Genomic DNA, 24,716 nt, shown 5'->3' on the forward strand with positions numbered 1-24,716 from the left:
GGTTTGCCAGATTTCTATAATAAGATTGATGGATCTTTAAACTTCTATACTCCTTATGATAATCCCCTTCAAGCTCAGGTGGGTACGAGAAATTTGAGACTTTACTTGACTTTTGGAAGACTTGAGCATGTGGTGCATTTAACCCTGAAAATATCACATCTGCGTCCTTAGCTACTAATCTATATTTTCTATTTCTATTTGCTAACTTGTTAAATCATGCCTGCTTGCCATGTTGTGATGTAGACTTGAGTAAAGTTTCATTCTTATCCACCATCCTAGTATTATTGGTAATGAGGCCTCCCAAGTTTTGCTCCAAACATTTATACTTGTTAGCTATTGACAATTACTACTCCATACTTGCCAAAATTAGAGTTAAGAGCAATCATACTTTAAAAGCTATGCATGCAATGGTATCATCATAAGTCTCTACTTGAACCAAAGTTGAACCAGATCTCTTTGTGTTGTAATATGTGACTCATATTAAGTGAAAGACATAGAAAAAAAAAGAAGAAAAAAATGGCAAATATCAAAAAAAAAAAAAAAAAACAGAGTGGAATGGAGCAGAGCGACGACATTTGATATTCAAAATTGTATGTTTATTGTTGGGGGTGTGAGGGCATTTTGAAATTTTATTACTTGATGATTAGTATAAATACTTTTTTAAATAACCCTAATTTGATACATAGTGAAAGTCTTCTTCCATATTTTCGTGGACGTAGGCAATCTGCCAAACTATATTAAATCTATGTGTTTTTTCTTTTTCCTTTTCTGTAATTTTTATCATAAATATTATACCTAAATCAACACTTTACATGTTCTACCAAACTCTCGCTATCAACCATCCTTTAATTGAAATGTGAATCCCTCACCAAACGTAAATAACACATATATTAGGAAACAAACATCATACATAACTTAAAAAATGAAAAAAAAAATTGCACTTAATTGATAAGTTATGAAATTACACAAATGCTGACCTCCACAAACTTGAAATTACACATAAGGGCATCATTCATGTGAACTAGATTTATCAACTAGTGAAAATGTATCCAGTGGTTAACAGAATTCTCTATCCCATCAAAGATTTGAAACTTCAAGAAAGCAAACCCAAAGGTCACCTCTCCTTCTAAAACATAAGCAAAAAATGACAGACGTTCTATTATAATCAATTTGGCATTTAAGAATATTGCCCAAAGACTTTGTTGAAGAGTTTTGTCTTCCGTATCTCCTTGTTCCCTATGTTGATGAAATCATAAACTCAATTAATGAAAGGCTCCCACAATTATATTATATAACATTTATCAAACAAGTCTTCAAACCCAAAATATTATTACAACAAGGGATGAATAAAAAATTAAAATATTTAGTTAAAAGAGATGAAATAATCCCAAAATAAAAAATCTAACATTTCATATGTTTTTTCTGAAAAAAAAAAAAAGAATGTTTTTGCCCAAATAATGTCAAAAATTGATGGAATATTTAATTTTAAAAATTAGGTTTTGAGAGCCCTTTTAACCAAATAAACCTAAAAAATTCAAACTCTTATTCAAAATTTTCTTAATTCATCTTTCGAGCTGCCAAAATATTTGACTCTACACACATTCCAATTTAAAGAGTTTGGTCAATTCGGCCAAATTGACATTCAATAAGAGATCATATACTTTCATTTTGTCAATAAAATGAAAACAAATATTTCACATTCATGCTAACAGTCGATTAATCGACATCGATTCAGATCCTCCCGTTCCATTGCCACACAAGGGCTCTGACAATTTAGCTGCAAGCCAGGGAAATCAAGATCATGCAAGTCAGATAGGAGGACGTAGCAAGTCTTTTCCTGTTAAAAGAACTGCAGTTCTTAGCCATTTGAAGACATCATCTACACATCACAAACCCTAAACAAAACTAAGAAGAAGAAAAAAAAAATTGACGAAATTCAGATGGTGAATTTCGACAAAAACGGCAATACTATGGCCAAAGACGGCGTAAATTCAATTACATGAATCTTAACCACCGAACCCGTACAGAGTCCTTCCCTGCCTCTTAAGGGCGTAAACAACATCCATGGCGGTCACCGTCTTCCGCCTGGCGTGCTCAGTGTACGTCACAGCATCGCGAATAACGTTCTCCAAGAAGATCTTCAAAACGCCTCTGGTCTCCTCGTAGATCAACCCGCTGATTCTCTTCACTCCACCTCTTCTCGCAAGACGCCGGATAGCCGGCTTAGTGATTCCCTGAATGTTATCACGGAGAACTTTCCGATGACGCTTCGCTCCTCCCTTACCGAGCCCCTTGCCTCCTTTTCCACGACCTGACATTGTACACTGCTAATAATTTGAGAGTCAGGGTTAGGGTTTTGATTTGGCGAGGAAGATGGTTTTTTTTTTGGGGTTTTGATTTGGAAATTTAAAGGGAATTTTGGGGTTTGAATTTAGGCGGGATTAATAACAGTCGTTCGATTTTGGATCTTATCTGACGGTTGAGAGCTTCGATCCGTGTCGCATGGATTGGACAATTTTAAGGCGTTGATAAGGTTTAGATCAACGGCTATAAAGCTGTTTAAGATCGGTGACGTAGCTTGCGTTTTTATGCCTCGCGGTTGCCGTGTCCCTTCTTAACATTCCTAAAATAATATTTTATAGATATTGGAAATTTTGTCTTACTTCACTTCAATTGTTATAAATGAAATCAAATTTTATTTCCACCTGAATTTTTTTTTATTCTATTATTTTTGCAATGCAGTAGGCAATTTGCATTTAAGCATAAAAATAGAAAGTTGCACTCTTGCCTCACGATTACTGCATTAGATTTATTGTGAAACACCCAATTTGTTTAATAAAATGACTAAGAGTTTGTTGAGAGCGGAGTGGTGAACAAAAACAACTTATTCTATTCCTGATCTTCAATTGCTTGTTTTAGAGCTTTTTTTTTTGAGGGAAACGCAAACATCACAGGGTTATTCCTTCTCAATCTGAAAAGCAACCGATTCATGAAAAACAAAAGTTTCTACTTCCTCCCTAATAGTCACTTCTCCTCCTCTTGTTCTTAGTTACATAAAAGCATCAAGATCAACCATTTTCTTGAAAAAAGGGAATGGAATAAGATCCCGACAAAAAAAAAAAAAAGATATGGGATGCATGTCTAGTTCTCATTGGAAAGGAATCGGCCCTAAACAAGCTTTTGTCTCCCACCTGACACAATTTGACATTTGGTGATACTTAATTGGCTCAAAATCTATAGTTATAAAAAGAATATCAAGAGAACAAGCACGTGGTAAAAAGTTAGCATCTAATCAGATAAATCAAAAGATAAGAGTTCAACCAAACATCTTTTCTTAAGGTAGGATGTAATTGTCGAGTGATGATTGTTTTATCTTTTAAAGAGGGAGTTTCATCACATCATGTAACTGAGTACAAATAGACCAATAAAAGACAAGTAGAAGCTAGTTAAAAACGAGTCAATATGGCTAAATAGCGCCAATGGGATATGTAAACGGGAATCGATCACATGGTGATGTATTGGTCAATTTTGAGCAAGGGCCTAAGGGAATATTTTTTAGTTAGGTAGAAATAAGTTGGTTAAACCAGTATTTTAACTCTTAAGTGCTTTCGTTCACTCTAACACTAAACGCTATACCTTAACCTTAAAGCAATGCTTTTGAAAGCAATATATTAAGTAGGATATAGACCTTACATATTTTGGTAAGCTATTTTGTAAAAAAGGAAAGTCTTAGGTGGTGTTTATTTTTTTGTTGAATAAAAAAAGTTAAAATATTTGATTTTTTTTATTTAACTAAAAGTAACGTATTGACATCATTTAATTAAAGTGAATTTGTTATCAATAAGTTTAGTTTAATCATATTGAATGATGTCAACAAGTTATTTTTAGATGAATAGAAAAAGTCAAATATTTTAACTTTTTTTATTCAATCAAAAAACAAATATTACCTTAATCTTTTAAGCTAATCAAAGTTTGAGTATTACTAGCATAGTTCCATTTCTCTCTCTTCAATATTTTCTGAAACTTATTTCTAAAAATCGTTTTCTATTCTTTAATTTAAAAGCGGTTTTTAAAAACAAGTATAAGAAAATATGTCTAATAAAAAACATATAAAAATAACTTTTATTTATTATCTAAAAATTGTCTTTTATTTCATTTCATTTTTAAAAATTGTTTTTAGACAACAATGATATTAAAAAAAATCAAATAGTTTTTTATTTTCAAAAATAAAAAACCATTTTTAAATCATATTACTAAACATACTCTAAAATGCATTGTGAAAACAACTTAAAGGAAGAGCAATTAATTCTTTTTTAGCTTGTTATTTTTATTGTACTTTTGAATTTCCTATCTGAAATTAATGCAAATTCCAAAAATTTTATAACATTGAATTTAGGATATTTAATTTCAAATTTATTTATAAATATAATTTTCTTTTCCAGATTTAAATATCTACTAACCAAATCATGTTCTTTGTATAAGTGACAAATTCCCTTTTTTTCTTTTTTACCAAACTAAACGCTTCATTGTAGTTATTAATATCACAATGAAAGCCATGATCTTCTTTCATTCTTACACCAACCCTAAATATTAATAAGAATTCCTCTCATATTCTAACCAGTGATCAAAAGAATAATATTTTGATTATTTACAAGAAAATTTTGAGGATATTATTCTCAAGAATAAATAATTTTTAAATAAAAAAATGGTAAAAATTTAGATTTACAAATAGATGATGATTACATCTTTTGATCAAATACTTTACTTTTACCCGTACATGGGCGAGAAGACAAACTGCGGATAAAACGACACCGTATACTAAATTCCTTCGCCTGCCTGCCTGCCGTTTCTCAGTGACCAAACAGAAAAAAAGAAATACCCCAATAAAGCGCAAACAAAATTTCTCCGTTTTTGAGAACCTTGAAACAAAGATGTTAACAGTCGATTCAACCGATATGGTTTCAGCTCCTCCTTCCCTGTCCTCACAGGGGGATCTAAAAATTTTAGCAGCAATTTAACAAATCAAAGTCATGTAAGCCATGAGATTGGAGAACATATCTATTTCCATTAAAACGAAAGCAAGTCTTTTCTCGTTCAAAGAACCGCGGTTCTTAACCATTTCAAGACATCATCTACACAGCAGGAACCTTAAAAGATCTAAGAAACAAATAGCGAAATTTCAGAGAATGGATTTCGCAATAAAGGCCAATACAGAGGCCAAAAGTGGCGTCAATCCTATTACACGAATCTCAACCACCAAACCCGTATAGAGTCCTTCCCTGCCTCTTGAGGGCGTAAACCACATCCATGGCGGTCACCGTCTTCCGCCTAGCGTGCTCAGTGTAAGTCACAGCATCACGGATGACGTTCTCCAAGAAGATCTTCAGAACGCCTCTGGTCTCCTCGTAGATCAACCCACTGATTCTCTTCACCCCACCTCTTCTAGCCAGACGCCGGATCGCCGGCTTCGTGATGCCCTGAATGTTATCACGGAGAACTTTCCGATGACGCTTTGCTCCTCCCTTGCCGAGCCCCTTGCCTCCTTTACCACGACCCGACATCGTTCACAGCTAGTACTCTTAGGGTAAGGATTTTGATTTGGTGAGGAAGATGAAGACTGAAGGATGGGGTTGTAAATTTAAAGGGAATTTTGGGGTTTGAATTTGGGCGGGATTAATGTCGGTCGTTCGATTTTGGATCTAATCTGACGGCTGAGGGGATCGATCCGTGTGGCGTGGCTTCGACAATTTTAAGACGTTGATAAGGTATAGATCGACGGCTTGGAAGTTTTTTAAGATCGGTGACGTTGCTTGGCTTTTTATCGCCTGTGCAGTCCTGGCGGGGTTCTGGACGGTGTAAATTTTTCACATATTTGTGTACTTGAATTCTCCGACAAATTTAATTACTTTTATTTAAAAAAATAATTATCAATTACAAAAATTAAATATATAATTTTATTGATAAAAGAGTCTTAGCAAGACAAAATTATTTTTGTTTATATTTTGTAGATGGTCCTCTTTTGACTTGGAAAAAAAATCTTTAAATATTAAAGAAAAATAAAACCTAATAAGCATACAAAATATAATATTTTATTTTAAATAATTTAAAATTTAAAATTTTGGATTCAGATTTTTTGTTTATTTTTTTAAAATATTGCAAGACAACCCTAAATTACCATTTATTTACATAAACGAAGAATGTCTCCTATGTTTAAAAATCTTATGAAGAGTTAGAAATTAGAGATAAGGCATTTGATGAGTTTGAATAAAAAAATTTAGTGTTTTTTTCAATAATGCAACAAGATTTTTTCGTTTAAGAAGGATAATAGAGAATTGTTTGTCTCACAATTCTTTTCTTGTTAAATTTTTTTATATTGGAATTGGGTTTGGATGTCAAAATAGACTCATCCAACCTAATAAATGACAGAAATAAGGAGAGTTTTAAGAATTTTTAAAATTACCTAAAATTTTCACTATCAAATTAACAAAAAAAAAATGTTACCTTTTATGTCTTTCTCTCTCTTGAAGAAGTGTCTCTCCAACAAAACACCAAAAAAGATAAATATGTTTATTTTTTTTCCCTTCTTTTCTTAGATATAAAAGAAACATACATTCTTTTTTTTAAATAGAAAAAAATATGAAAATTTTCATGTTTTTCTCCATAAAAACAAAGGTCAAGACTTTTATGTTGTGAGAAGAAAATAACGGTTCTCATATTCGTAATTTTATTTATAACTTAAGATAAAAAAAAATTAGTCAATAAAATAACCAATTGAGATTCTTTGGTATTTCAAAATATATCAACAACCTTATTTTTCATCACTGTGGCATTATAATATCAACTGTGACAGGAAGGTATGCTTCTGGGCAAGGGATTTGAGAGAAAGCTAGCTTCGTCTAACTTGGACACTCACCCTCGGAGAGACACCGCCTTTGCCTTACAAGTTGAGAATGGTAATGAGTCCGAGTGAAGATACAACCATTTCAAACGTGGTAAATATGAGTTAACAAATAAGTTATAATGTGTCCCACGTCCAATGGAAAGAAGTTCTTTACACTCATGGGTAGTTTTGTAATATTTTACATAAAACAGAAAAAGAAATTCCTTACACTTAGGTGCTTTTTAATTGATAGACATTTTTAAAGTCATAAAATCCCATTAGATTTAAAGTAAATAATATTTATTCAAGAAAGAGTGAGTTATTATAAGATAATATCCATTGATCATAATGTGAAATTTAATTTATCAAACTTATTAATTTTATGGGATATCATAAGGACATTGTATTTATACGAAGACTATTGAAATATCTTATATCAAACAAATAAAGAAATTTATAACATTATGTGTAGTAAACTCTTTATAATCATATCCAAATGAATGTAATCCACGTTTCCAACATCATAATATCCAACTAAGATATATACCATGGTTTTAAAAATCGGACTAATCGGTTAATTGGGCAAGAAATAGGTTGAACTGGAATCAAACCGATTGAACCGACGATTTGACCAGCAAACTAGACAAACTAGTCGGTTCCATCTAAACCGGACAATTCAATTACTATTATTATTATTTTTTTTTCATTTTTATAGTATTAAAAGGATGCCATTTTGGAGGATATAAAAACACCTTCAACCCTCCTTCTCCATCTGCATCGAAAGTGAAAAAGTTGTCACCCCCAATGCATTGCAACACCAACACCAGCTCTCACCGGAGGTCTCCCCAACCATTACACAACCTAACTCGGTGCAAAACCTATTGCAACCATCCCCCCTCTTCTTCACCCCGCTGCAACAATCCCCTCTCTTCTTCCCCCCACTACAAAGCCCCCTCTCAGCGCAGCAAACCCCCGACGCCCCAAACTCATTGCAACCATCCCCTTATTGCAAAGCCCCCTGGTGATCAAAGCGCCCCTCCGAAAAACCCATCTATGTGCATTGTGAGCCTTCATAATTTTAATGTATTTTATTATTATTATTATGATATTATGTTTAATATTCCATTTTTATAGATTTTTCCTTTTTTTTGTTTATTTATTAATCTTCATAACAACATTACAATTTTAAATAATTTTTTTATTTTAAAACAAGTTTTTTATTTAAAAATAAATATTAAAATTATTGTTTTAATTTAAATTTTTAATTTGAAACTAATTTTATGATTTTTAAACAAAATTTTAATTTTAAAATAATATATAAATTAGTATTTTAATTTTTATAATTATTTTAAATTTTAATAATTTATAAATTATATATTTATGATATCACCGATTTGACCATGACCAATGAACCATGAACCAATAACTTTTCCGATTCAATGATTAATCTAATTATAAAAACATTAAAATATACTATATGTCCCATATACAAATTCCTAGTCTATTAGTTTCAACTTTCAACACTCATGAGAGCAGTTGTAAAGACCAGTAGAACCATGGTTAGTTTATATTGCTTGTAAATATGTATATGTGAAACCTAATTCAACGAGGGTGGTTCTTATTCTTTTCTAATTTGATGAGGGGTGGAGAATAATGATTTGAATTTTATGGTCATTTTGGTCTCAATTCCAGGTTCCCAATTAATTAAATTGCTTACCAGTTGTTGGGGAAGAAATGGACACACCATTGAATTTTGATCCAAAGCCCGAGCCTAGGCTCTGTGCTTAGAGGACCAATCTCAGAGATCTAAATATGGGAAAAGAGAAACCAAACAGGGCCTAATCCCACTCAAAGCCTTAATTGTTAGGTTCCAATTAGGAGGAATAGCCCAAAATCATCTACTTGCCTAGATCTTAAACATCAATGTAGGACCATGATGATATGAAACGATAATCTCTTCTTCTTGATAAATCTACTCCAGATTTCCACGCCCTCAAGGTAACACTGTGGATCATATGCTAATTTTCTCTAAGGTTTCCGGGAAGATGGTAATATGAAACAATAGTTTTAGCAATTCTCATATAACAATCTCCATTGTTGCCATAAATAGCATACATGCAATCTATTACAGCCAGTAATAGCTACTGATTGAGACAAGAAATGGCAAAACTCAGAAGCTGGATTTCAACCAAAAACGAAAAAGAGAGGCCCAAAAAGAATGAAATTTATCAGCCACCGAAGCCGTAAAGAGTCCTTCCCTGCCTTTTGAGGGCGTAAACCACGTCCATGGCGGTCACGGTCTTCCTCCTGGCGTGCTCAGTGTACGTCACCGCATCGCGAATCACGTTCTCCAAAAATATCTTCAGAACGCCTCTGGTTTCTTCGTAGATCAGCCCACTGATTCTCTTCACACCTCCTCTCCTAGCCAATCTTCTTATCGCCGGCTTAGTGATACCCTGAATGTTGTCCCGGAGAACTTTCCGATGCCGCTTTGCTCCTCCCTTGCCCAGCCCTTTGCCTCCCTTTCCACGGCCTGACATCGTTCGCAGCTGTAAATTACTAGGATGAGGGTTAAAATCTTGATTTGGATTGGAAGGTACAGGGTGGAGTTGAAAATTTATAAGAAAATTTCGGGGTTCGAATTTGGGCGGGATTAATGGCGGTTGTTAGATTTGCATTTGATCTGACGGCTTAGAGGTTCGATCCATGTAGCGTTGTTTGGAAGATTCTAAGACGTTGATAAGGAGAAGATCGACGGCTCTTGTGTTGTTTAAGATCGGTGACGTTGCTTATGTCTCCGCTGCCACGTGCCTAGCAAAAGGAGGTGGATTTTCCATTTCTTAGCCGCGTAAGTTAGAACCTTTTTCAATACTCTCAATTTTGTTGGATTTATTTCAATGGTAAATTGGTAATTCACTTTTTGCACAACGACAATTCAAAATAATTATAATAAAACATCAATTTAATTAATGAATTGAATTTATATGTGATGAAATAAAATATAATCAATTGAATACAATATGCATAGCTTATATCATGTGACACAATTTGTCTTCTGACATTATGTCCAGTGTCCACGGTCTAATCACATTCAAGACATCACACTCATACTTGCACTCTAATAAGGCTCATTGTCATACATTACTCTTGCTGTAACATAATAGTTGTCAATATGGGACTATTGGAATCAAACATAGCCCAAAACTTAATAATTACAAAAAAATATAGCTTGATAATTTAAAACTAATGAACCAGATCTAATTAAAGCATCTTATGTAGTTTTTAAACAAAGCAAAATAATCAACACATAAGTTTGTAAATTTTAATGATAATAAAATTTTACTTACAATAATTGTTACTGATAACTTTGAACGAACAAATTGGGATATTTGATATAATGATACAAAATAAAAAAGTAAAAAAAAATATTTTTAGTCTTTTTTGTCTATGTCTTCTTTGTCAATTTGGATATTCTTGTATAGATATGAAGAGAAGGATTTCAAACCTTTTTCAAGTTGATATTTTGAATATTGAAAATCATTTATAAAAATGGTTACGTTATTTAAGGTCATGTGAAAAGAGTGTCGATAATTATTTATTTATATCTTATCAAATTCGTCTTTAGAGTTCTGGGGAAAAATTGTCAGTAATTATCTACTTATTAAATTTGTCTTTGACTTGAATTATTAAATTGAGTTTCAGTATCTTACTAACGAAGCAATTGTTATGAAGTATCCCAAATTCCTAATTAGTATGAATTCTTTTTTTGTAAATAATATTATATATAAAATATTTATAGGTTGATATATTATTGTAATATTAGACTTCCTTATAGAATGAGGAAGGTTGTTGGAAATATATCTGTAAATATTCTAGGTCATGAAATGAAGATGAACATGTAGAGACTATACGGGGTGGATAGAAATATGCGGACTATACGGGGTGGATAGAAATATGCGGAAGAACAAGAGGTACTCTGTGGAGCAAGAGGGCTCGTAGTAGGGTATGGATACAAGTAGTGGGGAAACATGTGATGTTTCGGGAACCCAATAGTTGTATTTGGTTATGTCCTCTGTAATATTTTCTATTATATAGTGGAATCATTCTCTCTCATCCGTGGACGTAGGCATGGTTGGCCACACATTAAAACCCCATGTACCGTATGTGTGATTGTTTTATCTTTGTATTATTGAACTAACATTGTTGACATTAAAGCTTTTGCTGGCATAACAATCGGTATAAGAGCTTGGGTTAAAGATTTATGGAAGAGTAAAAGATCACAAAGCACACAAGATGAAAACAAAAGGAATTTTCACTAAAGGTGGAGTTGATTGCTCTTTTCATGGTGATATGATACAAAAATGTTTGTGTGATGGAGAGATTGAAGATTAACTTCATGAATTTGGTCCAAGGTGGAGATTGTTAGGAAGTGCCCCAAATTCCTAATCAGTATGGATTCTTTTTTTGTAAATAATATTATATATAAAATATTTATAGGTTGATATATTATTGTAATATTAGACTTTCTTATAGAATAAGAAAGGTTGTTGGAAATATCTCTATAAATATTATAAGTTATGAGGGGAAAAAGTTATGAGATGGAGATGGACTTGTAGAGACTATACGGGGTGGATAGAGATGTGAGGAAGAACGGGAGGTACTCCATGGAGCGAGATGGCTCGTAGTAGGGTATGGATACAAGGAGTGGGAAAACATGTGATGTTTCGGGAACCCAATAGTTGTATTTGGTTATGTCCTCTATAATATTCTATATTGTATAGTGAAATCATTCTCTCTCATTCGTGGACGTAGGCATGGTTGGCCGAACTACATTAAAACCCCGTGTACCGTATGTGTGATTGTTTTATCTTTGTATTCTTTAACTAACATTGTTGGCATCAAAGCTTTCGCTGACAAAACAACAATTAGTATTATTATTGAGTCATGTCTTGTAAATAAATCTTCAACTTTGTTGATAACAATCATGTTGTTTAATCGTTTTTTTTTTAAAAAAAAAATTGTCTTGTATTATTGATGGTTGAACTATCTTATATGGACAGAGATGGTCAAGAGCATTAGGATGAACTAATACTCCCATTGGAAAAGTTAAAGGATTGGTGATCGACCTCTATATATATACACGAATAAATACATTTTAATCGATTTATGTATATTAAAATTTTATCAAATTATATATTACAACTATGAAAAGCATCATAATAATATCCTAAAAAAGTACTCATATTATATTTTTAATTTTAATTTTTTTCTAATATTTCTACCATTTTTTATTAATTTAGTTTCACTATTATATTTTTTTTAATGGATTTTCATCCAACATTTCCATAAAAATTGAATTGTTGATATTTTTCATATTTTATAATATGTTTATCATTACATTTAATAATTGTATGTGTTTACCTAAATATGCAATTTAGGGCCTATTAAATTTCCAATAAATTCCACTTAAGGCATGTTTTTATTGAAAATTCTACTTCAAAGTAACAAACACTCATACCAATTTTACCTTGTGAATGGAAACCTTAGAAATTATAGAAACGTAATAATTTAGTAATTTCCTTTTTAACCATTCATAATATTCCTAATTATTTTTTTAATGAGAAATTATAATTATTTAGGATGCATTATATTCTATTTAACTACTTTGGACTTGTAATGATATATATTATTTTTTTATTGAAAGAAATTTTCAGTTTTTATTTATCCACAACTATTTCACCTACAATTTTCGATGTACCTCAAAAACACCATTCTCGTTCTCCTCTTCCACATTTATCTTCGTTTTTTTTTCTATCTCAACTTTTTTCTTCTCGATCACAAACCCTAAGAGAAAACCATTGTCTAAACCTTGTTTGATAACAAAAAGGCATTCAAGGTATGTTCAAAGTCGATCATACTTTTTTTATACATTTTGTTTAAATACATATAACATAACACATAAATATCTTTTAGAGTTTGTTCTTTATATAAGTTTGACATAAAAATTGTTACAAAAAATAGTTAAAAAACAATTTTGAAAATATATAAATATAATGTAGAAGTGAAAATTTGTGAGGAAAGTGCAACAATAATTTTTCTTTTTTTAAAAAAAACTCATCATGTGGTATCTAGACTTGGAATGTCAAGCATTCCAAAAATGTTTGGACTTGGTATATCGAACATCAAGAAAGAAAGAGTTTGAACGTATAAGGGCGAACAATATTCAATTGTTCGAACTTAGTGTGTTAGACACTCGGGAGGATCTAATGCCACCATGGAAGTTTTCTTTCTCAACATGTCGTACCTCAAGGCTACATGTCAAGCCTCAATGACTAATACTCCCTTAAGTTCACTAACCAATCTAATTATTTGTTTTCTTAATTTTATTTCACAAGTCAACTTGCATGATTTTTATTTTAAGGTCACAAGAGTATTTTTATTTATTTTTTCAATGCTTTTTGTTATTTTAATTTGAAATTTTTTATTATATTTATATATATTGAGAGTACATCAATGCATATTCAATCTAGAGCATCGGTTAGGAGATGTGCTTGCTCTCTTCAACTTAGTATGTGAACTTTTCGCCTTATTTAATAGTGGAGAACATTTGAACTTAATATATAACATGTTAAAAAACATGATGCTAAAAAAAAAAAATTGTTATAAATACTTATACCTATTCATTGTTTCTACCTTTCCTTTGGCTCAAAATGTTTCTTACTTTATGTAATAATGTTTTTTGATATATGTCACTTACATAGAAGATGTGAGGAGGTTGCGAACACATTATATAATGCATTTATATACAAAAGTAATAGTAAATGTCTTATTTGTCGATATTACACCAATTATGTCAAGTAAAGACATCTAATATCTTTTCCTCTTGGAAATACAATCCATGATAGACACAATTGGAAGTGTTAGCAATATATCAATGGATGTGCAAATGTCAAGTCTCTAATACAATTATTTTGTTTATCCCACCAAAGTCATTCGACGTAGTTCAACTCCATTAATTTATGCATCTTTTGTTGCATTTGCGAGTGCCTATCATATTCATTTGCTTTGTGTTTATATTTTGCATTATATATTGTCTTCGTCATGCTATAATACAATGCATCCGTTTTGTTTCAAAATATTTAATATCTCTTTCGACTTATTGTTACCTTTTGACATTCCAATTAAAATACTTATTTTTTCTTGACTTAAATGATCGACAAAAGAATGTTCTTCAAAATATTGTGCTCCCGCCAATGTGATTATGTCTTTCATATTTAATAACCAATATTCAATCATCATCAATTGGTAGCTCCACACTCTTAAGAGTAAATGTACATCTATATTTCTTTGTCCTTTTCAATCCTTATTTCCGGTTATTTTTACTCTCATATTTGATATCGACCTTCATCGAACTTCTTTTTACCCCACTTCTTTCACAAGTAAAAGTAATTTCAGATTTTTATCCATAAAGTCCCCATGCGTCTCTTTTACCATTTATAATAATCATTCCATCAATTTTATCGATCTCTCATAAAGGTTTGATCAATCCTTCCCTATTATAATGGATGATATTGATTGTGAAGATAATTATATTGTCTATTATTATCAGAGCTTATAACATAGATGTATCATCCAATATAAAAATTTTAATAAAATTTATTTGATTTTTAATAAAAAAGTTGTTCGAATGTATAGTGTCAAAAATGCTTATAGGTGTTTAGCATTGTACCTTTGAACATTTTTGGAATATTTAGAATTATACTTTCAAACACAAATTAGGGTGTCCAAAAGTATAAATCTAAATGTCTACGAGAGCGTTTCAAATGTATAGTTCTGAACTTTTTAAGGATGTTTTAAAGCATAGTGTTGAACAATTATAAGAGATCCTACAACTTTGAATATCATTCATGACACCTTATTTCAACCCTAGAAATACGAAAAAAAAAATAAAAAATATTATAAAAGACATGCTTTCCACCATTGGAGGTGATTATTTGCTTATCTATTGGTGAAAAATAAAACCTTTTTGATAAAATTTGTTAGAATTGTAAAAAAATTTAGAAGAGAAAAAAATGAAGTAGAAGGAAATGAATGTGTATTTATGATTAAAGATGGTTTAGGGATTTCATTAAGGACATTTTTATCCTAACAATATTTATTGTTGTGATCGATTGCAAAGATCAATTCAGATGATGTAAGTGTAAGGTATGTTTGATAACTATTTTTGATGTCTGTATTCTATTTTTCAAAATAAAAAAATAAGAAAACACATTTTACTAGTCAAAAATTTGTTTTTTGTTTTCTATTATTAAAAATAGAAAATATGATCATTTTAGAGAATGTATTTTAATTATTTTTATTTATCTTTTGAAAAATAATCATATAAAATCATCAAAAGTAAAATATTAAATATAAAAAATCATTTTTAAAATATATTTAAAAATATAAAAAATAAGTTAGAAACATTTTAGGTTTGTAAATAGGACGTTTGTTCAACAAAAGATTATAAAATGGTTTTTGGAAATTGTTTTCACAAACTGTTTTTCTGTTTTCAAAAACAGTGACAAAGAGGACCATAATTTCCCATGAATTAATTATGATTACAGGAATGCCCTTCGGAATTTCCAAAAAGACAGACCCTCAAATATCTCATCCCCAACGAAGGAGCCAGAGGGTAGAGTTGCGTCTGCTCTGAGCAGTGAAGAAATGGCTGCGGTGAGGGTGCACAGCTCCATTCAGAGCAGCCTCTGCATCTTATCACACCCTTTGTACTCAACAAGTCGTCATCTCAAAACGCGTCTTCATTTTCCTCGACCCCTTTTCTCATCTCCATCCTTTTCTTCTGGAAGAGCCTTGTTTTGCAGTTGCAGAGCTGATAATTTTAAGGGCAGTGAACGAGAAGTTTCAGATTCTTTCGTCCTCACGACTCCGCTTTATTACGTAAATGCCCCTCCCCACATGGGAAGTGCCTACACCACTATTGCTGCTGACGCCATTGCTCGATTTCAGGTACCCTGTTGTTTGATTTCTTTTGATTGTATTCGGCTTCGTGGAAGGGATGATTGTTATTTTGTTAACATTTGTTTGGTTGGTGAGAAAGCGGAGAAAAAATTGGGATGTTTATTGTTTTATCTTGCTTGGGTTTCTTGTATCCTCCTTGAGAAAGAAAGGGAAAACCTGAATTGGGCATAGTTGGATTGAGGCCATTAACTTGTGGGTTTTCAAATGATGAGAAGTTTAAAGCTGATAGTTTTAGTTTGCCTTATTTTCCCACGTTTTCTTAGCAGCCCAATGGTTTCGAATTATATTTGAATTCAGCGTGGTAGTTTTTGGTTGCATAGAGTTGGGAAAGATGGATTTGGAATTCAATTCTTATGCCACAGGCCCCAAATCCAGAAAAAAATAAAAAATAAAATCAACTGCCAAAGGTGAGATTTTTGAACCGTTGAGCACAACAGGCTTGGAATTCCACCCCAAAATCCCACTATGCAGAAGCAAACCAAATGCAGCGTAGTAGTTGAATTCATTCCAGTTTCAGATTTTTGTAATCGGGATTGTTACCAACAATTATTTGCTGCTAACATGAAAGAAAAATTTTCATCTAGACCTTAGGAATAGAAGGGAATAATCAGTATGTACATTTGGTTTTTATAGCTATAGTTGAGCAATTTTACTGGCCTGCTCTATGATGAAGGAGGCTAATTCTTATTGATGATTTCTTCTGGCAGAGGCTATCAGGAAAGAAAGTTATATTCATAACTGGCACAGATGAGCATGGGGAGAAGATTGCCACTGCCGCCGCCGCCTGTGGTTCCAGCCCAAGTGAACACTGTGATGTCATTTCACAAGCTTACAAGACGCTTTGGCAAGATGTATTTTTCCTTGCTATGGGAATTCACTAAGCTTACAATAACTGATGCTATCAATGACCTAATTGCTTGACTCATGTTCTATGTGGTGATTTCATTCTTTTACTTGCTGATTCCAGTTAGATATAGCCTACGACAAGTTTATTCGGACAACTAATCCTAAGCATGAAGCAATTGTAAAGGAGTTCTACTCAAGGGTTCTTGCCAATGGTGATATTTATCGGGCTGATTATGAAGGACTTTATTGCATCAATTGTGAAGAGTATAAGGTGGTACCTTGCATTTGGAGTAGCAATTCTGGATGTAGTAATAATCTCTTGTTTTGATGAGCATTCCTTTTATGAAGCCTAAAGTTAGTTGTATGGATAACTGATGGTGTCCAAGCTCATGTCTTCAAGGACATACTTCTTCTTTGAGGATGGCCATAGAATTTTAGACTGTCAAGATCAATTGGTTTGACTTTTCTTTAGCAGTGTCATTCAAATGTAGTGTGGCATGCCCATGTCTGGGTTTATTATGTTGATTTTTGCCATCCTCTTCGTGGTCTGTTAAGTTCAGGGTCCTCTTGATGAAACTTAGGTTTAACATACTGCATATAGTTGTGCATATATAATAATAATAAAATGGTAATTTTTCTTTTGCTGGTTCTGTTTTTCTAAGACTGAAATTCACCTGCACACTCATTAGAATTTGAAGAGATACTCATTGAGTGGTTTGTTTTTGTCTATGCATTTTATACCCCCTTCCCGTTTTTCCTTTTCAGTTTTAAATAGTGTATGCATGCATGGTTTGCTTCTCCCCCCTCCCCCCCCCCCCCCTTTTTCAAATGAAGTACTTGTCTAATATTGTTAATTCGAAAAAACTGCAGGATGAGAAGGAATTGCTGGAAAATAACTGTTGCCCTATGCACTTAAAGCCATGTGTTTTGAGGAAAGAAGATAACTACTTCTTTGCCCTGTCAAAGTATCAAAAATTGTTGGAAGAAACTTTAACACAAAATCCAGATTTTGTGCAGCCTTCTTTCCGTTTAAATGAGGTGAGACAATGATGATTTTTTTCTTCTTTTAATGGTATTCTGGCCTTTCTGTTTCATTTTTGAGTACCTTAATTCCTATAGCTTTCAATGAACTTTATCCCAGAAATTTATATAATGAATGTATTCATTATCACTGGTGCTTAATTATGATTTAAAAAGACAAATCCTTATTTTAGAATCTGACAAGCTGACTTTTCTAATTGCCACATTAGGCGTATGTTGTAGTAATCTATAACTTGAATATTTACAACTAGAGAAGAACATGAAATCATATGCGTGTTTTCTTAAATATATACACTTCAATGAGTTTCTACTTGCTGAACTCTTGAGGTCCTTTTTCAATAGCACAACTTGGTATCTTCCCTCCCTCCAAAGGAAGGGGAATAATTGATCTTAGTCATGGTGGTCTTGTATGAATTGGCATTGGTTGATACTCCGTGACACGCAAAAATAATGTATGAAAAATTGGAGATAATCATGAGAGGAAAAGAAATGGTTAAACATACATATTGGAACAACAAAATCAATAAAAAGATATTTTGCTTTTATCAAAAAGAAAGAGAAAGAAGAAGAGAAAATCATTTTGAAACTTTCTTTTCTTCAAAGGCAACAATTATTATGATTTTTTCTTTTTTGGTTACTCCTGATTTTAGGAATTACCATTATCTTAATTTAGTTTTACAAATGATTTAGGATACTATAACAAGATTATCTATTTGATCGGCGCATATAGGTTATGTATTGGCTGAGACATGTTAGTTTTTTATGATACATATTTTCACTTGTGAATTTGTTATATCATTCCTGAAATAAATAACATATTATCTGAATGTTTGTATACACTACATCTCATATATAGTGCCAAAATTTATTTTTTAATATATATATTATCCACATAAACCTCACAAAATTTCAGAATTACAAATCCTCCTAGGCTCATATATAACACTCCCTTGAAGCTAAGTGCTTCTTTGGCAACATTTTTAAAAATAGTTATCAAAAAAATAGTTTTTTTAGAGCAATTCTCAATATTAGTTTTTAATTGTTTTTAGGAACAAACTTTTATTTGGAAACTTAAATATGAAAAATAGTTTTCTCGATTTATTCTTCATGAATGATTGTGAACTTATGTACAATGCAAAAACTTTTGAATTATTCTTCATGATTTTAATGGTTGGTCAGAACACGATGTAAAAAACAACTGAAAATATCCTAAATTTCTTGAAAAAAAACCTGTTTTCAGAACAAATTTAAAAAAAAAAAGTTTTTTTCTATAAGTTTGTTAAATGTATTTTCTGGGTTAGAAAATGGTATTTTCTTCTACATAGTAGAAAATTGTTTTCAAGAATAGTTTTCAAACAAACCCTAAACTTCAACCCTCCAAAATAGAGATAGAAAGTGATGACTTTCACTTGCAATGTTTTACACTACAATATTGTTTTTCACGCTTCTATAGAGACTTTTAAAGTTCTCTACTTTTAGGCTAAAAAGAGAGTATGTAGCATGAGATTTGTAGGGATCCCTCTCACTAGAAAAATCAAGAGACATGCTTATTCATAATAGATGTGTTCATTTTAGAATTCATATTCATGAACTGATACATTAACAACTCTATTAACTTTCTTTTCAAGATTATTGAATCCTAATAGGATATAGTAACTTCGTTCTCAAGTTACATGAGAGGATATTTTTCCCTTTAGGTTTCATGAATCTTATAAAAGAAATCACAGATCATTTGAAAATGAGGAACACAAGGATCAAGCACTCAAATGATTTTTTCTTTGTACTCTTTTGATGTGGTAGAGATACATAAGTGGGATGTATAACTCAAAGGCAAATTTTGTAAATCGGTTGGGTACTTGCAAAGGGAGGGAATGGTTTTTGTTGCTCCCTTCTTTCTTTTGCTGTTTAGCTCCTTTTTAGTTGTTATACACCTTGTAAACTTTGGTGTGCTTCTTTGCTAGACATTGATAATAATATTTTTGCTTATGTATCAAAAAAAAAGTTTCATGAATCCTACAATATGATACATTAAGTAGGATTGAAACCATGAAAACTTTTTTCAAATTAATTTATTCCTATAATAGGATTTATGAATTAGCATTAAGAGTCAGTAATAGGATAGTTAAATTCCTATTCTCAAGATTTAAATCATAGTAGTTGAACTATTCAATTATAGGCATGATTTCGATAAAATGTAACCTATGGACAAAACGTGTTACTTTAACATGATATCAATAATCATACCTATAATTTGCATGTAATAGCACAACTGATTTTATTAGTAAAATATATGACTTATTGGCTTTGTAAGACGCGCATTTCTATCACTAGTGTATAACATTGAGGTGGATACATTTTGATGTTGGCTTATATCAATAATGGCTCCCAGTCTCAAGCTGTGTGACACCCTAGATGCTGCTTTTTTTTTTGTTGGAAATTAGAAATAGTTGGGCCCTTTCATGCTCCCATTTGGTGACCCTTGATTCCATATCTTCTTACAACCTGAAATTTAGAAATTTAACATTGCACTATTGTTTGATTTTACTTGAAGTGTGTATCTTTTATAACGGTGTATTTTTGTAAAAAATGAATGTTCTTGAAATTTAAAAGACATTCTTTAATGTATTAATGTAAGGTTCACACTACCGATGCTGCTTTCTTTCAATATATCGCTTCTGATATAGAACTTCTCTAGGTGCAAAGTTGGATCAAAAGTGGTCTGAGGGATTTTTCTATTTCCCGAGCATCTGTGGATTGGGGCATTCCTGTTCCTAATGACAACAAGCAGACCATATACGTCTGGTTTGATGCTTTACTGGGGTAAAGTTTTTCCTTTAGTTCGGAATTATTTTATGTTGCAAGTTTGTGAGCATTATCAATTAACATAAACTTGGTGCTTCATTTCCTTGCTTTCCTTGCTGCTAATGTGCAATTGACTCACAACTGCTTCCATGATATACATGTTTGGCTGTTTTTTCTTGTTGAACGTTGGTTTCTCCTTTGGTCAGTACACCTTTGTTCTCTTTTTATTTGATCTGTTTGTCCTCAAGTTTGTTGGATTTTTTTCCTTGTACTTCATCAGTTTATTATGTTGCTTATCAGTATTGCCATCTTTCTGGTTTGCTTTTTAACATTAAATGAGTTTATGTTGTGTCTCTCGCACTGAAGACTATGTCCTCAATAGCTAATCTATCCTCAATTGTCAAAATTTGTATTGATTTGAACGTTTGTAGCTTCTGGACTCTAATTATTTAATTCAGCCTAGTTTATCTGTGAAGCTCATTGTTTCTAATAGACTGGAAGAACTATGTATTCAATTTCCTCTTCCAATTTACATATTTGGAATCTGGGTCTATATTGAAAAAAGCCATCCAAGCTAAGTTGATATAGTCTAGTTCCTGGTGGATCACCACATTTTAACAGCTATTTGTAACAATACTAATAAAGATTGCTGCTTTTGTTTCCCCATTAAAATCATTATGCTGAGTTTTCATTTGAACTTCTATTAACTGTGTGTTATATCTTATTTAGTTATATTTCAGCACTATCAGAAGACAACGAACAACCTGATTTACAAAGTGCAGTTTCTTCAGGTTGGCCTGCCTCGCTACACTTAATTGGCAAGGTATCACTACTTGCTCTCGTCTGGGATATTTTTCCACTTATGGCTACTCAATTGGCCTGATTCATTCAATATAACCAATATTACAATTGGTGTCCAACATTAGCTTATTTTCCACTTCTTTTAACTTCTTGTGCTTATTGCACTTCCAAGTTTCACCCATCTGGGTTATGGTTTTGTTTGTCATATGCCACATATCCTATTTTGACTCCTATTTTGAAACCAAGACATGAGAAGTAGTTTCTAGAAATGGAAAAGAATTTTCAAAAAATCAATTGTCGTTAAGAGTCTTTCAAATTGCCAAAATTTTCTTTCATACCCACAATTAGATATTGTGGGGGACCCTAATAGTGCCTTTCACTGGAAAAAGGAAAGGGTTAGAATGAGGTGATACCGATTTATCGCAGCTATCTTTTTTCTCTGAGCCTTTGTTTGGCAAGCTGCTGTAAGTTTTCAATGAAATATGTAATACTGCCCTAGAAAAATTCATGATTTCTTCTAGGGAAGAAGACAAAAGTTCAAACAATCGATAAGATTAGAAAATTCTTAGATTATGAACCCTCAAAACATTCTGTGGTGGCCACCTGAGAACAATCATGTAGTCCTTATATTTTTGTTCAAAGAATCCTTTGCAAGCTGCTTCATTTCCAAAGAATTTGATAGAACCTAATCCTTTTGTTATTTCAGCCTTCTTAAATATTGATGATAAGGGAGTCGAGTTGGATGGATTGATAACTGTTTAAAGTTTTCACTTATGCAATGAAATGGTTCTATAAGCACACTGTGTATGCACCATATGCATTCAAAAATAGACACAGACTGAATCCAAAATGTTAATGCATCTTTACAAATCTATCATCTTAACTTTCTCTTCCTCCTAGTATCTAAAGTTTAGTGTTCCTTTTCCTTATTCTGTGATCATTAGAAGACTTGTAATGTGTTGTTATTCTTATTTCTAAACTTCTCATTCTGTTGTCAAAATTCTTTTGGAAGTTTCCTTTATACTGTGCCACTGTCATTTGAATATCAGTACCATGATGCTTCTCTTATATTTTTGTTGTTTTGCAGGATATTTTACGTTTTCATGCAGTTTACTGGCCGGCTATGTTATTGTCAGCCGGATTAAGCCTTCCTAAGATGGTTTTTGGCCATGGATTCTTGACAAAAGTATTCGACTCAATATGGTTATCTTTGTATTGTTTATTTATTTATTTTTATAGAACATGAGCATTATAATATTAAATATGCTCTTCTTTTAACCTAAATATATTAACCTGCTTTGTGCACTGAGCCTTCCAGAGAGCATTGATCTTTAAAAAACATATTGTAAGGTTACATTATATGATATTAGTCAGCGTCCATCTTAAGTTCCCAAGGGTTTTTTTCTCCTGATATTAGAAAAATGTTTTGTTCTGGAAAATGCAAATTTTGGTTTTTTTTCCAACTTAAAACAATTATAGACATGATAGTGAGTTATCAGCTGTTAATATTTTATCTCATATACCTATTTTATTTCATGCAGCAATGCTTTTTATTTTTAAAATTTTAGGATGGAATGAAGATGGGAAAATCATTGGGGAATACACTTGAACCAAATGATTTGGTTCAAAGATTTGGCTCGGATGCAGTAAGATACTTTTTCCTTAGGGAGGTGGAATTTGGCAATGATGGGGACTACTCGGAGGACCGCTTCATCAATATTGTCAATGCACATCTTGCCAACACAATTGGTATTTCTACTTTGTTTTTTTTTTTTTTTCTATCTTCTCTAACGCCTACTTCCCCCTTTTTCCATTAAGGATTTGGTTGCTTTGCTTTTTCATTCATGATTGGACTCTGAAGGTAGGGTGGCAATACATAAGATGACCTTTGTACCTACTCTATGCAGGAAATCTTCTTAACCGTACCCTTGGGCTTCTTAAAAAGAATTGCCAATCAACTTTGGCAGTCGATTCAACTCTTGCAGCTGAAGGCAATGCATTTAAGGACACTGTAGATAAGTTGGTAAGATTTGCAAGATTGGCTGTAACCTTTTACCATCGTGTGCAGGCATGTAAGCCATGAGAATAGCAAAGATGATTTGATAGTGGAAGTGAATTTATTCTGGAAGCCCCTTTTGATAGAGATGTTAACTATGCTTAATTTGCGGAAAACTGGTGGGGAACCCACCAGATAATCAAGCCACTGTAATTTCACTATGTACTGAGTCTAAAAACTTCCACCTAGCTCTATACATGCAAGTGGTGGGTCAATTCCACAGGGTGTGACAATGTGTTATGTTTCTCATTGCTGTTATACTATTATGTTATATGTTTCTAAATATAATTATTACTCATTTTTGCATATAACTGGATAACCTTGATTCTGTCAGGTTGAAAAGGCTAAGTTTCAGTATGAGAACCTCTCATTATCATCAGCTTGTGAGGCTGTGCTAGAGATTGGTAATGCTGGGAACTTGTACATTGACGAGCGTGCACCATGGTCTCTTTTTAAGCAAGGTGCTGCTGCTTCTGAAGCTGCTGCAAAGGTATCTTTCTTTCCCCTATTTTTTTTTAAGAGAAAAAATTGTGAAGATCACAAGCTTGATTTTCCCCACCTGAAATGAAACTGTAACTAATCGCAGATAAAAATTTCCTGGACTTTGAACTTGCTCAAACCCGAATTGGCCTAGCATGATATTCCAAGTTTTTCACTATTTTGATGGTTTTGTTTTGGGCTAGGATCTTGTGATTATATTGGAAGCAATGAGGATTATAGCAATTGCTTTATCACCAGTCACTCCAAGGTTATCTTTGAGAATATACGAACAGCTTGGGTACACAAAGGAGCAGTTCAATGCTACAACCTGGGTATCTCTCTCTCTCTCTCTCTCTCTTACATATATGAATATATAAACTGATTAACTAATAATCTCCAGCAGTTTGTTAATTAACATTATTTGGGCTTTTGCATTGTAGAGTGAAACAGAATGGGGTGGACTGAAGAGCGGCCAAGTGATGGCTCAGCCAAAGCCTGTTTTTGCTAGGATCGAGATCGAAGCAGAGGTTGGAGATGGAGGTGAAGCAGCAAAGAAAGTTGTGAAGAAGAAGGAAAAAATACCCCACACTCAGGGAGTGGCACAAGCCTAAACATCAATTTATTTGATAAAATTGCTTTCCATTAATTTTTCTTGTACCAAATTCTCGCTTAATTTACATTTGGATAATCTTCCCACAATAAACTTTTTTGTCATCTCAATCTTCAGCAGATTGGATTGACAGATGTTTTTAACTACCCTTTTGTAATAAATATGCATTAGCCTAGACG

The 24,716-nt window shown here is 32.4% G+C and overlaps 3 protein-coding genes across 3 annotated transcripts; 1 reads left to right on the forward strand and 2 right to left on the reverse strand.

The window, feature by feature from the left end:
* Nucleotides 1–1,635: 1,635 nt before the first annotated feature.
* On the reverse strand, nucleotides 1,636–9,478 carry LOC100244527 (uncharacterized). Its single transcript, XM_059741470.1, has 5 exons — nucleotides 9,114–9,478; nucleotides 9,010–9,057; nucleotides 5,263–5,539; nucleotides 4,772–4,994; nucleotides 1,636–2,324 (listed from the first exon to the last, which is right to left on the reverse strand). Exons 1-5 carry the CDS (start codon nucleotides 9,418–9,420, stop codon nucleotides 2,007–2,009), a joined length of 1,173 nt encoding a protein of 390 aa, XP_059597453.1. The 5' UTR covers nucleotides 9,421–9,478; the 3' UTR covers nucleotides 1,636–2,006.
* LOC100261486 (histone H4) lies at nucleotides 5,046–5,627 on the reverse strand. The gene has a single exon (XM_019224644.2). The coding sequence runs from the start codon at nucleotides 5,559–5,561 to the stop codon at nucleotides 5,250–5,252; it is 312 nt and encodes a 103-aa protein (XP_019080189.1). The 5' UTR covers nucleotides 5,562–5,627; the 3' UTR covers nucleotides 5,046–5,249.
* A 6,011-nt stretch (nucleotides 9,479–15,489) lies between the features above and the next one.
* On the forward strand, nucleotides 15,490–24,712 carry LOC100251286 (methionine--tRNA ligase, chloroplastic/mitochondrial). Its single transcript, XM_002279107.5, has 12 exons — nucleotides 15,490–15,889; nucleotides 16,609–16,752; nucleotides 16,869–17,018; nucleotides 17,618–17,785; nucleotides 20,484–20,608; nucleotides 21,320–21,413; nucleotides 22,479–22,577; nucleotides 22,960–23,140; nucleotides 23,299–23,414; nucleotides 23,782–23,937; nucleotides 24,131–24,259; nucleotides 24,368–24,712. The coding sequence occupies exons 1-12, from the start codon at nucleotides 15,587–15,589 to the stop codon at nucleotides 24,536–24,538; spliced, it is 1,836 nt and encodes a 611-aa protein (XP_002279143.2). The 5' UTR covers nucleotides 15,490–15,586; the 3' UTR covers nucleotides 24,539–24,712.
* The last annotated feature ends 4 nt before the right edge of the window (nucleotides 24,713–24,716 follow it).

Source organism: Vitis vinifera, chromosome 13 (assembly GCF_030704535.1).
Source record: "Vitis vinifera cultivar Pinot Noir 40024 chromosome 13, ASM3070453v1".
In the NCBI taxonomy this organism is placed as follows: Eukaryota; Viridiplantae; Streptophyta; class Magnoliopsida; order Vitales; family Vitaceae; genus Vitis; species Vitis vinifera.

What these genes read in the sequence shown, in the direction of transcription:
- LOC100261486 (XM_019224644.2), bottom strand. Translation starts at nt 5,561, where the DNA reads ATGTCGGGTCGTGGTAAAGGAGGCAAGGGGCTCGGCAAGGGAGGAGCA.
- LOC100244527 (XM_059741470.1), bottom strand. Translation starts at nt 9,420, where the DNA reads ATGTCAGGCCGTGGAAAGGGAGGCAAAGGGCTGGGCAAGGGAGGAGCA. An exon ending in ATCAGTAGCTATTACTGGCT is followed by an intron (nt 5,540 to 9,009) that starts GTAATAGATTGC and finishes GTGGTAAAGGAG; the next exon opens with GCAAGGGGCTCGGCAAGGGA. An exon ending in CAGGGAAGGACTCTATACGG is followed by an intron (nt 4,995 to 5,262) that starts GTTTGGTGGTTG and finishes TAAAATTTTTAG; the next exon opens with ATCCCCCTGTGAGGACAGGG.
- LOC100251286 (XM_002279107.5), top strand. Translation starts at nt 15,587, where the DNA reads ATGGCTGCGGTGAGGGTGCACAGCTCCATTCAGAGCAGCCTCTGCATC. An exon ending in ACGCCATTGCTCGATTTCAG is followed by an intron (nt 15,890 to 16,608) that starts GTACCCTGTTGT and finishes TTCTTCTGGCAG; the next exon opens with AGGCTATCAGGAAAGAAAGT. An exon ending in ACATCTTGCCAACACAATTG is followed by an intron (nt 23,141 to 23,298) that starts GTATTTCTACTT and finishes TACTCTATGCAG; the next exon opens with GAAATCTTCTTAACCGTACC.